General features: G+C 38.5%; 1 protein-coding gene across 21 annotated transcripts in view; it reads right to left on the reverse strand.

Moving 5' to 3' along the window:
* The window catches only part of SYNE1 (spectrin repeat containing nuclear envelope protein 1), a 490159-nt gene that overhangs the window by 238989 nt on the left and 235166 nt on the right, over window positions 1-16004 (reverse strand). For all 21 annotated transcript variants that reach the window (XM_058735689.1, XM_058735694.1, XM_058735678.1 and 18 more), the window contains 6 exons: window positions 13940-14249; window positions 12586-12750; window positions 8363-8719; window positions 3574-3710; window positions 3194-3371; window positions 2519-2701 (listed from right to left, as the gene is read on the reverse strand). In XM_058735689.1, coding sequence (XP_058591672.1) covers window positions 2519-2701; window positions 3194-3371; window positions 3574-3710; window positions 8363-8719; window positions 12586-12750; window positions 13940-14249 — 1330 coding nt within the window. The remainder of the gene's footprint in view (window positions 1-2518; window positions 2702-3193; window positions 3372-3573; window positions 3711-8362; window positions 8720-12585; window positions 12751-13939; window positions 14250-16004) is intronic.

Here is a 16004-nt window from a genome sequence, read left to right on the forward strand (position 1 = left end):
TCCTCATCCACACAACAGAAATAAGTGAGTTCCTACTTCAGATAACGGTTATGAGGATTAAATGCACTGATACACGGGAAGTGTTTCCATAGTGCCTGCACTGGTAAATGGTCACTATCATTCCTACCGCAGCTCCATCCTCTCTGTTGGGACTTGGTATTCATATTTGCTGCTACTTTCTTGGCACTACCTGCTGAATATTTCACAGGCCTATTTAACTTAATTTTTGCTACCCCCTCCAGAACTACTTTTTCTACCATTTTCATGTCTCAGATAATAGCATCGCCATTCATACCATTTTCCAAACTAGAAATTAGACTCAAACTTAACTTACCCTTCTTCCCCATGTTCCCTCATTGAATTCGCTACCAAATCCTGTTGTGTTTTACCTTAAATATAAATTCTCTGTCCGTTCTCATTTCCTTAACTCAGGCCCTCAGCTCTCTCATCTTGACCATTATGAGAAGCTTTCCCTGGTCTTCCAGCTTCCCCACTCTTGTCTACACTGTGGTCAGAGTTGACATGTTTATTTCCAGCTTAAAGACCAGCAGGTTCCTCACTCAACCTTTTCAGCTAGGATTTTTAGAAAGAATTGAGCCCCAGTGTAAGAATCCATTCTATGTAATTATGTAATTACTATGTAATTTTCTTATGCATCTAAAATGGTACGGGTTATGTTACATCCTTGGGAAAACTGAGAACATAAATGCTCTTCAGGGGTTCAGATAAAAACCCTGGTTAAGAGTCAAGATCAAATTGCTTAGTACACAAGACACTTCCTATCTTGCCCTAATCCTCATCTCCAATCTTATCTTTGTTGTTCCTCACAAAACCCCATGTGGATGTCAAACTTCCCAAAGTCCTCCCCTGGTGACACTCACAACACGCTGGCCCTGTACATTCAGTTCCTTCTACCTGAAATGCACATCAGCCTTGGCAAATTCAAAGAATGTCTTGCCTTCAGGGTTCAGTTAAAATGTCACCTTTCTGGTAACGTTTCTTGATTTCTCCAAGTGGAGTTAGTTGCATCCTTCTTTGAGTGACGGCCATATCCTGAATGTATCTATGTTATATTGCAATCATCTCTTCACATATTGTTTCTCTCTCTAGAAAGTAAACTCCCTGAGCAGAGGGAAAAGACTAGCCCTTTTGTATTCCTAAAATAGTGGCTGGTATATATTGTTTCTATTGTATTCCTAATATAAATGAAGGAAACAGGGAAGGAAGTAAAGAAGAAAGGAAGGTAGAAAGGTAGGGAGGGAGAAAAAAGGGAAGGAAGATAAGGAAGCCAAAAGAACTTATTCCTCACCTACTCATCTCCTCCTGGCTGAGCAGCTCTTGAACTAGGCAATCATGTAATCAAGGCTAGATATACTACCTTCAACAATAGACGCTTCAGAGCTCAGGCCACATCGCACTAAGGATCTCTGTAAGGTTATGAGTAAATTTCTAGGCACTGCACAATGGTTATCCCTCTCTACAAAATGGAAGATACCTGCCGTGAAGGAATAGCCACCATTAGAAAGAAGAATTATAGAGGCGCCTGGGTGGCTCAGTTGGTTGAGTGTTTGACTTCGGCTCAGGCCATGATATCATGGTCCTGAGTTTGAGCTCTTGCTGTCATCGTAGAGCTCCCTTCAGATCCTCTGTCCCCCACCTCCCCCTCTCCCCAGCCCATGCATGTGTGCATGCACACACTTTCTCTCTCTCTCTCAAAAATAAATAAACATTAAAAAAAAACTATATTAAAAAAAACAAAGAAGAATTACAATAGTGTCGGGCTAGGGAATAACTGAGGGAACACACTTTTTCTCTTTCCCAATATTCTCTATTATTATTTTTTCCCACCCTGCATTAATTATGATCAAATCAAATAAAGGTTCTCTTCTGCCAGGAAGTATTGGTTTAAAGGGAAAAAATCACTCTCCATGCCTCTGAATTTTCCTCTAAGAGAAGAGTTGGTATACAAAACAGGCGATCTCACAAGAAAAAAAATCAATTGCATTGTGGCAGTAATTGTGTTATGATTCTAATAAATTCAACTCACGTTGTTTCTGAATAAAAGAAAAGTGCATAACCATTGGATCTTTGCACACTTAACTCCTAAAAACCTACCGCTTGATATCCACATTAGTTATAATATACCTTACCATCCATAGCCTTTTGTAGTCTTACATGGGTATTTCTGTTCATTCTCCTTGAACAACTTCCAAACTTGAGGGATTTCACATGAATGATTAAGTGATATTGTTTAAAAGTAAAAACCAACAGTTCCTGGTGGGACAGTGCAAGCCTATAACAGCCCTTACCAGGCAAGGAGCTATTGAATTCCTTGGTGAGGCTCCCACTTCTAAAACTGAGCTGTTTCCTACAGTTATCTGGTTATCTATTAATATTCAGAGAGGAATGACCAAAAATCATTGGCACTGTATTTGGATATAATGAAGGTGTGGTTTTAACTGACAATGACTACAACGACAAACTACAGAGAAGCCATCCATGTGGTCGCCTATTATACCTCTAGTGCAGATTCCTTCTGGTGCAGATTTGAATGAAATTTTTTCCAATCTTCTTTTGCAGTGGCAACTTTGGCCTGGATTCCATCCGCTTTCTCTTTGGGCAACAGAGTACTCAAAAGTTCTCCTTTAGACACCATCACGTTTAGCTTGTGCTGTCCATTTTCACTTTCTGACACAAATTCCTACCAAGAAAAATGCTAAGATTAGGCCTAATGCAATGCTCTGTGCTTTAAAATACATTGACTTTCTACTTATTTCTCGATAAAAGCACAGAGATGAAATAAACCATTTTTATTGCATACATTAAATTACTAGGACCTCTACGCATCTGGAATAATGTACCCTCTCTATACACTGGGAATAATACTCTCATGTACTTCATATGGTTCCTGTGAAAATTAAGTGAGAAAAATCTTAGCATGCTCAGGAACAATGCTTGCCACATATAAAGAACTTTTACTAGCGTCTACATCTCTATTCATGTGTAAATATAGGATGCATTTGGGTGAATAAACTAGTTTCTCTTTACATAGACAATGAAGTGTTTCAAGCAAGGATGTATATGAAATTTGAGTTTCCTGAACACAATTTTTAATGGGCTTATAAAAAGATCTAGAGGCACCTTATTAATCCACTTAAGCACGGTGATTAGCATTGATATTTGGCACTCTTACCTGTATTTTCTGAAGACTGGTTGAAACTTCACTAATATTTTGAGGTATATCAAAACATTTGGCCGTAGTGATTTTTGCATTAACCAGCCACTGCTGGAAATCTTTGAAGGCTCTTTGAAACCGTTGCTGTAAAATCTGTTCTCTAGTCTGACAGCCCTTGGATGCTTGCAAACAAAGACTAAAACCACGATTTGAAATGTTTAAAGAAAGGAAAAAAAATGATAAAAATGGATTAAAATAAAGTTTGGTAGAATCAGCAATTCTTAGAATATGCAGTCAAATTTAGTAATGTAGTTAATGATTAATTTATCATGCCTTAAACAAACTCCGACTACTTCTTTGTACAAAAATATTTTGACTACAATAAGGTCCATGCTCACCAATTATATTCTTTTATCAAGCCAGAAACTTTTCCACTGTATGTACTCAGGTCTCTGGAAAATCGACAAAGTTCATTCAACTGAGACTTAAGATCTTCTGTTTTAGGCTCTGCTTTTTGTAGGGCATCCAGTATCTCCTATTAGAAAATAACAAGACAGAGAAGCAAGCACTTAAATTGGGTAGTTTCCACATCCTCACACTATACATGCGTAAGTCATATTATAAATTATTATGAGGGAAGAATCAACATAATAGATTCAGTAAAGAAATACATCCTATTTTCCAGATTCCTTGTGCCAGGCAAGAGCACTTGGCTTATTTCCATCCTTCTCTAGGCATGGATAGGCATTCCAGCATCAAATGTTGCCAAGTAATCAAATGATCAAGTTGTCAAATAATTCAAAGTGGGACAAGAAAAAGAAAAGAGGAAAAAACCTCAATTGCTTCATAACAGTCTGACTATGCCATTGGAGACATGTATATTGTTTAAAGGTAAAGAGAAATCATTTCTCTTCTTAAAAATGTTTATTTATTTTGAGAAAGAGAGAGGGCACGTGAACAGGGAAGGAGCAGAGAGAGAGAAGGAGAGAGAGAATCCCAAGCAGGCTCCACGCTGACAGCATGGAGCCCGATGTGGGGCTCAGTCTCACGAACTGTGAGATCATGACCTGAGCCGAAATGAAGAGCATCCCAAGCCACTCAGGTTGTCCCAAGAGAAATCATTTCAAAGCAAAGAAATACTTATTTTGGATTAAAAAAATATATGTAACAATTGATTTTATGTAATATGTACAGTTAACTTTCACATTAAAAATGTCTTATACCCCACCTATCCGATCTACCTAGTAATTCATTCGTTTCATATTCAGTCATCAAATATTTAATAAATGCCTGCTATGTGACAATCAATTTTCTGGATTTTAGGACCCCCAAAATGACTGAAGAGATGATTCTTGCACTTGAAGAGCTCACAATTCAACAGATGAGAGAGGCACCTGAATAATCACAGTACTGTGACTCTCTAACCCAAAATAAAGTCTTGAGACTTGACAAGTACATCTCTAAAATCAAGGCCATGATCCCTGGAGTTACACAGGGGCTCTTATGGGTTTGCCACAAGGAGCAAATGAGATCACAGGTGTCAGGCACTTAGCACAATTCCTGGCACACTGATGAATGCCTAACCTGTAAATGATGCCCAAATGTTTAAATGGGACCATATAAATAATGGTATTGCCACAGTAAAAAAAAAAAAAAAAAAAAAAAAAAATTGGGGGCATCTGGGTGGCTCAGTCAGTTGAGCGCCCGACTTCGTCTCAGGTCATGACCTCCCAGTTAATGAGTTCAAGCCCCGCATCAGGCTCTGTGCTGACAGCTCAGAGCCTGGAACCTGCTTTGGATTCTGTGTCTCCCCCTCTCTCTGCTCCTCCCCTGCTCACACTCTGTCTCTCTCTCTCTCTTTCTCAAACATAAGTGAAACATAAAAAGATAAAATAAAAAGAAAAGACTTAAAAAAATAATTCATTAAGGGGGAAGGAGGAGTGTCAAGAAGATGAGTAACTACTCAGATAGCTGTTGGTGTTACTGTCAGTATTCTCAGATATTTATCGAGACATGGCCTAGATTTGTCAGAAAACCACACCTCTCAGCAACCCAAGTCTGTGTTTCATTCCTCATCTTAGTAAATGGCCCCGCCTTCCTCCCGCTGATCTAAATCAGAAAACTAAGTTACATCTTGGCCCTGCCAGGAGACTGGAGACAACCAAGTCCAGTCTATGTGTCTTAACTCCCTTTCAGTTACTTCTTTCTCTCTGTATCTGACTCAGTCTCCATTACACATCCTTCATTTCTTTCTGGCATGGCATAATGTCCTCTCGATTTGAATCCTGTTCTCCAGTTTTCTCTCCTGTGTTTTCTTGTCCCTCACTAATTTTGGGTCCTCGGACTGTTTCTCCATGTCACCTGTAACAAACCTCAAGACTCAGCTCAAATGACAACTACTTTAAGGACTCTCTGCCCTCCTTCCCACCTATTGGTAGGGACTTCTCACTTGATGACACACAACACCTTGTCAGCTCATCACAATCGAGCATTCCATTGGCTTGAACCCATTGGCCTTTCTACTTAGACTGTGATTCTGAGAGGAGGGATGGCGTTCTCTTGGTTTTAAAATTATTTATTTATCTTAGCGTCTGGGCCAGAGGAGTCTACCATACTCTTATTTACAAGATTCATGATACCTAGAAAGTTTCTCTCTGAAACTCCAGTGCTATAGTAGTAACTACTATTTTATACCATATTGTATCCCTTATTTAAGGGAGAACTTAGTAGTAACTATAGAAACTTATATACCAAAAACGTAAAAAAAAAAAAAAAGAAAAAGAAAGAAAAATAGGGATTCGAATCAGTTACTTATAAAGTAGTTGATATCAAAAGTGAAAAGCTTTGGCCAAAATTTTATACTGAACAAATTCCCATAACTTCATCACAGATTAAAGCATCTTAGTAGAGTCCTTCATTATATAAACATCAGGTTATGTATTTCTGTTTCAATTAAGTCCTGGAATGCATTTTTTTCCTTAGAAGTTATGAAAGTTAAGAAATTTGCTAAATTTAGGGGCGCCTGGGTGGCGCAGTCGGTTAAGCGTCCGACTTCAGCCAGGTCACGATCTCGCGGTCCGTGAGTTCGAGCCCCGCGTCAGGCTCTGGGCTGATGGCTCGGAGCCTGGAGCCTGTTTCTGATTCTGTGTCTCCCTCTCTCTCTGCCCCTCCCTGTTCATGCTCGTCTCTCTCTGTCCCAAAAAAATAAAAAATAAAAAATGTTGAAAAAAAAATTAAAAAAAAAAAAAGAAATTTGCTAAATTTCAAACACGAATAACCCAATGGATATTAAGAAATATGAAATTCGCAAATAGCAAATAAGCTTTTTGCAACATGATTGTATATAATTTATAGATGATGATCCATTTTTATATTTTAAAATATTTCTTGGGTATCATCACTTAATTGCAAAAGAGAAAGTAAATACTTATGAAGGTCTGTGATTATTATTATGATTGTCAACAATTATTATGATTATTATGATTATTATGATTGCTCCCTAAGAGCAAAACGATGTTGTTAAGAATCCTAACTAATGCATTATTTTGTAACATTTTCCTATGTATGCATTGTAATAGAAGTATTATCTCCATTTAAAAATTACTTTTTCATTTTTTACCAGCACTACTGAGATATAATTAACATATAACATATATAACATTGTCACAAATTTAAGGTGTACAACGTGCCGATTTGATACATTTATATATTGTAAAATGATTGCTCCCCTAGCAGTAGCTAACACTTCTATCCCATTGCATAATTACCATTTCTTCCTATACTAGTAATAAAAATAAGAGAAAAGCTGAGCCTGGAGAGGTAACGTACTATTGTCATCAAAAGCATGAGCCGTGGAACCAAACCTAGAAGCAGTAAGCAGAGGGCTGTCATCGTTGAATTGTTAGTAAAACTGAAAACCCACATTTACTTTTGCATCATCACGTGGATTTTCTACAGGCTTCACTTATTTTCACTAATAGTATCAATGTAAAAAAAGACAGCTCAGAAGAGTAATATAATTTAAGTACCACCAAAACTTTCTTTTTAAAAATTTCACTCCTGTTAATGGTAGGGAAGGAAGAGAAACAGAAGAGAATAAAAATATTATAACTGATTTCTTTTATAACAGAGTGCATAACACTGACTACCTGGAACTATTATTACCAACTTGTCTCTGTTTTACAGAATTGCTTTCTATACTCTACTCTGGTGCTTATATCTAAAGGACAGCACAGGCATCAGGAAAAAAGCAACCAGAAGCTAGAAACATTATAAATAAAATATCATAAAGAGATAAGAATAAAGTTTTATTTTGTAGTGGGCTATATTTGTCTGAAATACTTGATTTAGAACAAGACAATGTTGGAAATACTACATGACTTTCTTACCGGCTGAAGCTATTTTGAAATGATTATAACATAAATAGAAACAGAGAAGTTAACTTCACTGAAACTTCCTTTTAAGGATATCCATGGTTCCGAGCATTACAAAAGTACAAATATCAACAGTCTTTTGAGATACCATTTAAGAGTAAAAGAAAGGGTTTCAAGCTTCTGCTCTTTCTTTACTATCCCTTTTAGGCTTTGTGACATTCATGTTCTGAAAGAGCTGCCATTAGTTACAAAAGCAAAAGAAAAGACCTGGGAGACAACCCAGCGAGCATGACACAGGAGTTATGTTGACGGCTTAATTCAAGCCCAGCTGTCAAAACCACCCCGAGGAGAGCTAATCAGGGTGCAAACTAATAGTTGTGCTTCAGGAGATTACCGAATGCTTCTTTTAAGCTATAGCTTCAATCGTTTAATTGTTGGAAATAATTCACTGGCAGAACACCAGCTATGACTCTCCGTCTATTTATGCCTCTACCCACAGGCTAGTTTTCAGGCTGAATGGCTGAACACAATATTACAAACTCTTACACCATAAGAATGAAAGTAAAATGTCTGCACTGACCGTGAACATTTCCTATAATAACTAACAACTCCTTCTCTCCTATATCTGTAGTTTTACAACAGCCTGACTTCTGAGAGAAGGAAACCGATCAGATCTCTGAAGATAGTTGGGTAAATACGTCTCCAAGTCTGAATGTGGCATGTTTTTAGTTAGCTAGCATTTCTTTCTGGCCACAAGGAGAACCAAACAAAAGTGTTAGCACAACCACCAGGAGAAAACAGGAAGCCAACTTACTTGTCCTTTCCGCCAGCATTCCACTATCTCCTTGTCTGTGTTCTTGCTCTCCAGGAGAGCTAGCTGCTGAGCGCAGGTTGTCAGGAGGGCACCGAACTGTTCCAGGGCCTGCTCCAGCTGAACCACCTGGCCGGAGAACTCCTGCTCCGAAAGGGCCATCTGGCTAACCAGGTTCTCCAAGCTGGTCTGCGTCTGGAGGACGCTGTCTTCCCACTGCTTCCAGTCGGCACGCAGGGCCTGCATCTCGGCATCCACGAGCTCACACCCACTGGCACTTGTGTTCTGTCTCACTGCGGGAGCCAGCGACTCCACTCTGCTTAGGCGGCTTGCCCCGATCCCTCTGGAATCCATCAGCTCCTGTAATGGAACATCGCCGTGGCAACCGAGGAGGCTGTGAGTCACTCGGGCCGCGAGTTTACAAGCATGTACAGAGCGGGGACCGGAATCAATTCATCCGCCCACCCCTAAGTTGCGAGAGCAGAGAGTTATCCTCGTGAGCGCTGAGGTTTCAGGCAAAAGAAGCCAGGGAATGCGCAGCATCCTGGAACAGACTGAACAGGGCCCCTGAAATCAGGCCTTGTCTGAATATGTGAAATTGTCTTGACACAAAGGGATATAAACTTTCGCCTGTGGTGTGTTTCTCCAATAAATGTGTAAATGTGCTCTTTCTCCTTACGGTGACAGACAAGTGAGCAGGGACTGGCACAGAGCGGCAGCCCTGCTCCGCTCGCGGTCTGTCCCCCGTTTCCATCCCCTTCTGGTAAGATAGCGGCTTAGGTCAGTTCTGTGCCACCAGGACTCAACGCTAAGCCGACACAACCACAGAATGAGCCCTCCTCAACGTCAAATACTGCGGTACCTTAAATAAACATTTTCATAGTAACTACAACGAATATTTCACAGACATGCGTAGCCAAGAGTGCAAAGTAACTTTTAGACTGGGTTCATTTATTGCTATCATTTTTACTTTTCAGAAACTCACCAGAACAACGTAGGTATAACTTTTAGGCTGAAAGTACACAAATACTCTAAAGGACAAGATAAAATTAAAATGTGCGTTACAAATTAGGTAAAATAGCGGCATTTCTGAGAATAGAGTCTTAAAATCTCTCACTTAATTCATCATCTGGTGGGGTTTTTTTTAATTTTTTGTGTTTATTTATTTGTGAGAGAGAGAGAGGAGACAGAGAATCTGAAGCTGGCTCCGTGTTGTCAGCACAAAGCCTGACATGCGACTTGAACCCACAAACCGTGAGATCACGACCTGAGCCAAAGCCAGACACTCAACTGGCTGAGCCACACAGGCGCCCTCATCATCTGCTGTTTATACATTTATATACCCGTTGCTAAAGTTTTTGTTAGTATTAATACAAAATTATGACTTCTGTTCTGGCTTAAATCGAAGGAAAAGATGATTATTAGGGAAAAAACTTCAAGAGGAAAGTCAATTACAAATTAATAAGTGTAGAAAAATAGCAGTGTTAAGTATGAAGCATCCTTAATAGCTTATGTTAAATACAAACTGTCTAAACAAACCTATATAATTCAGTTCATATTTCATTAGATTCGCTTAAAATAAATATACCTTCTTACACTTATATACAAGAGCCAAATTTTAGTATAGATAATTTTAAAGTATCTAGTTATATCATAGTCCAAAGGGCAATCACATGAATCTTTACACAGTTAGCATTTAATATACATACCCACCCTTTTCTTGGCAGGAGGTTTCTAAAAGTCTTCCTTGTTTATCAGTGCATACAGTAAGTAGTGATTTGGGGAAAAAATATATATATAGCTTTTTAAAAAGAGCTATGTCTAATTATTAGATTTAAATACTTAATAATTTGCCTTTATGGGTGATTTCAAATTTGGAGTTAAAACGGTACCAGTAGTCAAAAATCAGTTTTTCCCAAAACATTCTCTAATGCATTATCTCAGTTTTCCTAGGCAAGAAAATGGGACATTTCAATATCTGCAACCACTAATTCCACCCATCCGGATTTTGAACAAGAATGTCATCACTTTAAAGTGTTTTGAAATGACTTGTATATGTATTTCCTTGTCTTGGGTTTAACTATTTAAAAATATCATATGCACATATACCCCTTATACACACATATTTGGCTCTGAGGTTGTCCCTTCTTGGCGGTTACTCTTGGGGGTGGGAGGAGATGACGCTGAAGGTCAGAGGAGGTGCTCATTTCCTCCAAGGTCCTTCCCCGCCCACCCACACATCAGCCTCCAGTCTGGACTGACCTGGACCTGAGAGTGTCACCCTCTGCCAGGCTTCACTTTCTCCTTCCCAAATTCCAATTTCTTCCTGCCAGCTCCTTCTCCTACATTTCCCATATGTTTGGAAGAGCATAAAGTCTAGACCATCACTCTTGACTTTTCCCCCACTTTCATTCTCTAGCCAATTAAAGCCCTCATTGACCAAATCTGTTGAATTTTCTTATTGAGTGTATGCCATGTGCATGGTCTATGTGCATGATCTAATTAAGTCCTCAAAACCACTAGGTGATCGAGGTACCATTGTTATTAATTTACCATTAAGACGTTGACGCTTGAGGACAGACATCAAGTGATTTGCCCAACACAGCTAGAAAATCAATAGAGACAGAATGCAGCCTTGGCATCTGATTCCAGAGCCTAAGCTAGAAGTAGAGTGAACTCCCATTACGTCTGATGTACTATTTTATAAACATCAGTTTATGCATCATTGTTCCCTACTACACGGCAGGTTTCTTGAGGGAATGTATGACCTTGGTTGAATAAGTGGACAAATGGATGGATGGATGAATAAATTAAAATATTAGTGAGAAATGTATCAAAGAAGCATTTTAAAGAATCACACAGATTATAAGAATTTCAAAAGGTGCTTTGTGTGATTATCTCCTTTTAAACCTACATGGTCACTGTAAGATTTAAATCATACTTTCTAAGCACTTAAAAATAAATTCTCAGGGCACCTGGGTGGCTCAGTTTGTTAAGCGTCCGACTTCGGCTCAGGTCATGATCTCTCAGTTTGTGAGTTTGAGCCCCACATCAGGCTCTGTGCTGACAGCTCGGAGCCTGGAGCCTGCTTCAGGTTCTGTGTCTCCCCCTTTTGCTGCTCCTCCCCTGCTTGTGCTCTCTCTCTCTCTCTCTCTCTTTCTCAAAAATAAAAAATACACATTAAAAATAAATGAATGAATAAATAAATAAATAAATAAATTGTCAAAATGTAGTTATTATTGTTGTCATCAACTATTATTTATAGAACTTTTATATTCTGATGTTCAGGGATCAGAACACAATGTGAATCTTAAATTCCTACAATAATTACACTATTTATTCCCAACATTTCCTCATCCACGACTAAACCATTTAGGGTTTCATCATTGCTTAATTAAAAAAAAAAATTAATGTTCATTTATATTTGAGAGTCAGAGAGAGACAGAGCACAAGTGGGGGAGGGGCAGAGAGAGACAGACATAGAATCCGAAGCAGCCTCCAGGGTCTGAGCGGTCAGCACAGAGCCTGACGCGGGGCTCGAACCCATGAACCATGAGATCATGACCTGAGTTGAAGATGGTTGCCCAACTGACTGAGGGTTGCTGCTCACCAACCAGCTGCTGAGCCACCCAGCTGCCCCTATCATTGCTTAATTTTTATATTAAAATCTATTTTTTCCATGGGGGGGGGCAATTACTGCAATTAAATATTCAAATAACTAGAAATACACTTGTCCAGCTCCCTTGTAAGGGAATAAACTAGGTGAGAATTTTAATGTTCTTTAAAGCACTGCCTTCCATTATGTTGTTGTACCGTTGGCTAGAAAAGCAGATGAAAACATCTAGGATGACATTTCCAAGTTATTATTCAAATTCATTTAACTAAGTTATGTTATAAGCCTTTTCATCACTGTGCTAGAAAATAGTATCTGGTTCCATCAGCCCTCCAAGCTGGCTAATATTTCATAGTCTCCCATGAGCAAATTTGCACATGGGAGTATACACAGAGAATGTTCCATTTCTGCTCACAAGTGTAAAGTGTCTTGAATTCCTTTTATCCTTTTTGCTTCTGTTTATAATTTGTGAGGTGCAAGGTAATAAACATCAACAAATAGAAAATAGGACACGTTTTAACTAACAATCTCACCCATAGAACCTTCATCATAGGGATGGCATACTCAAGAACCAATGAAACAATGAAGTTATAATATCTGTGCGCTTTCTGACCTTAATTTTAGACAATTTCTTCTGGGTGGCTGATGAATCTCCCGACATATCTGACCACCGGTGAAGTTCTTCCTTCGCTGAATGGAGCCAATCCGTGAATTCCTGGACTGCATCTAAATACATCAGATGGTCTTTCACAATCTCTTCCACTTTCCTCATTTTCTCCTAGTGCACAAAGAAAACGATACTTTAACACTGGGCATTTTTTGAGAATATGAGTCAGACAAAAGAACAGGTGTCTTAATGATTTCATTCCTATTATTGAACTTTCTGTTTAATATCTTAGAATGAAAACATCAAATCTTAGTTAGACTGAAAGACTTTAAGGAAGCAACTATTTTCCTTTAAATTTACTTTAGGTTAGAACAAAAATCTATGAGGAATGAACGTTCACTAACATCCCTCGCTACTAACCCATTTAATAATTATTATAACTATTATTTAGGCAACAATACAGTATATTATTAGTGTGTTATTAGAGTCTTATTCCAGTGTAATTACTGTGGACAGTATTCTGCTCAGCACTTTAAATGTATCTGCTCATTTAGTCCTCTCAACATTCCTGTCATACAGATACTCTTATCACTATATTGTAGGAAAGAGCACTTAACAAAGGTCACAGAGGTTAAGTAACATGCCCAAAGTCACACATCCAAAAGAGGGTCAAAGGCAGAGTTCAAATTTAGGTCTTTTTCAACTCAGAGTCATAGAGCTAAACCATTAGCAAAATAAAAATTAAGATAAACTAACACATATGTTAAAAATTGTAGTGTTAATAATACGAAGAGAATTCCCCAAAGGAAAACGAAGAAAGGAAAAAAAAATCTTTCCTTAATTTTCTTTAACATTGTCACAAATACACAAAAGAAATTCATGGGGGAAAGTAAAGCATCAGAGAGAACTGAAAACAAGCCTGATTTTACATAAAGGAGCCTATATCTGGAGAGTAAGAATAGGAAAAGGCAGTTTATACTACAATGAGAAATGCACAACATACGTTGTACACGACTGAAATCTAGGAGGTAAACAGACTCGCATTTAATACAACAGATACAAATGGCCAACAAAAGAAAAAGAACTGCAAATACTGACATTTGAGGCTCAATCTTAACAAAGAAAACAAATGGACTAATATCCCAAGTGGACAACGGTGAAAAACAAAGAATAAAAATAATCCCAAGACTGCAGAAAGAGAAGGATTCACAGGGATCCATAGGCGAGTAATGATCTTTATGCAATAACCGTTCACTAAATATACAAATAGTTTTAGGGCAGCCAGATCCCCTATAACTCAACCTGGAGTATATTCTTTACCTGAACCCTTGAAGTTTTTTCTCCAATGTAAAATACTAACCTTGGAAACAGTGATTATATCATTAAACTGTGTTTTCAGTTCCTCTTGAGCTGTTTCCTTGAAAGATTCATCCTCAGTCTTCTGGTAGAGCTCCCTGGATTTCGAGGCGAGACGGTGCAGGGTTCCGGCATGATCTTCTGCCTCGGACACGATGGACTGGAAGTGGTCCAGGAGGGAAAACTTCTCCTTCAGACCTGGCTGTGGTTGTAGGGGATGCTCCACTTTTTGATCTACGAATTCCATCCACTGCTCCAACTGGTTTTTCCACTCTAGATAGTCGTTCCATTTGCTAATCACAGACTCCAAAGTGCTAGAATTAATGTCACACATCACAAAAATAAGTTATCTTGACATGCCTACTGAAAACTTAGTAGGAGGGCATTGCATCCATGTAAGCTATTTTACTGAAGGCTATTCTGTGATGAAAACACTGCTTCTCTGACCCACAATAGTTTCCTCAAATGAAAAGAGATCTATGTTGAATTTGAAGTAAGATGTTACGGTCATACAGGCATCTAGATTTGTCTTCCGAATGCTAATGGACCTAAGTAAGCAAAATTATGTATTTTGTTGTTAAAACATCAGTACTGGGGCACCAATTACATTTTATTTAATATATACCAATTCTTAATTTTCTTGAACCCAGTTTACCTTATTAAAAAACAGTTGATAACTATTTCTTGACTAGAATTCAAAATTTAAGGTATTCTAAGTACATAATATTATTAGATTGATTTCCATTTAAAAAATGGACAGTGCTTAGTGCTCCTGAGTTGAATGTGTAAAGGACAAAAGGGCTTAATATATTTATAAGAAACATAGTCATATAAGTCATATAAGTAATAGTCAAGTAAACAGCTCTCCAGACTGTCAAATAAAAGGCTCTCCAGACTGGCATTTTTTAAAAACAGATTTAAAAAATCTGTTCATGCCGTTATTTAGCTTTACAGACTACTCTAAACTCATCTTAGTGACCACTGCAAGCACCCCTTGCATATAAGCCTATGATCCTGGAGTTCTATCTGCGGTAAATGTACTTCCAGCATCCCCTCAAATTGCTCCTTTTGCACCAATAGAAACCTCAACATAGGTACTTTGAAGTGCTATCCTTTCCTTAAAGAATTTTCTAGAAAGTCCAAATCAATCTCATCTCTCCAGAAGCATCCCCAGGCCCTGCCTTATCCTACAAGTCCACAGTGTCTTAGTAACACAACCTGAGTTGGAGCGTTTTAGAATGCATCCCACCCTATCCTCTGAGCACTTAAAGAGCAAAAACTACTTTGTTTCCTTTCGTTATTTTAGCTCAATAATCGGAGCACTGCTACTGCTTAATATGCAGTTGTCAAATTTAATTTCTTACTGAAAAAAAGCAGAATCAAGGATTGAATCTGCTTCTTGTATTTAACATTTTATTCCAACATCCGAAAAACATTCACCCACATTCATATTCCCTTTTATGGAGCCAGCCTATTGCCAAGCACTGGGAGGTTTGGTTCACGCTCCAGCAGTCCTCATTCTAGAATAATAGAACCAGGGGATCTGATTTCTTTCTTTGTGGACCATTATAAGTTATTCCTGGGATTCAAAGTCCTGCTGGCCTTGGGAGTCACCACCTATGCTCTGTATTTAAAGAAAACAAAACAAAACAAACAAAGTCTCTAAAATGTAGTTATAACCATGGTTCACCGTTTGCATTGGAGTGGATAACTACAATGTTGTGTTGTGTTATGTTTTGTTTTGTGATGAGCTTTAATCTTTTATTCATGTTTCTTACGCTATTCATTTATTTATTATTAAGCACACACTTCCCCCATGGACCTAAAAGTATATACAGCTTTCAGAATATGTCTGCTGGAATGTAATTTAGTAGAATTCTGACTGAAGGTCATTGGTCCCACCAGCCAGCCAGATGATCTGCGGATACGTGGAAAAGAAAGGAAGGTGGCACTCTCCACCCATAAATCTAACTGCAACAACACCAGGCGTAACAATCAGTATCTTCTCTACTTGCCCCTCGTCCGTTGCTGTCTTCTCTATGGAATCCCAGGTGGGAGGATCCTTGGGT

Source organism: Neofelis nebulosa, chromosome 6 (assembly GCF_028018385.1).
Source record: "Neofelis nebulosa isolate mNeoNeb1 chromosome 6, mNeoNeb1.pri, whole genome shotgun sequence".
Classification (NCBI taxonomy): domain Eukaryota; kingdom Metazoa; phylum Chordata; class Mammalia; order Carnivora; family Felidae; genus Neofelis; species Neofelis nebulosa.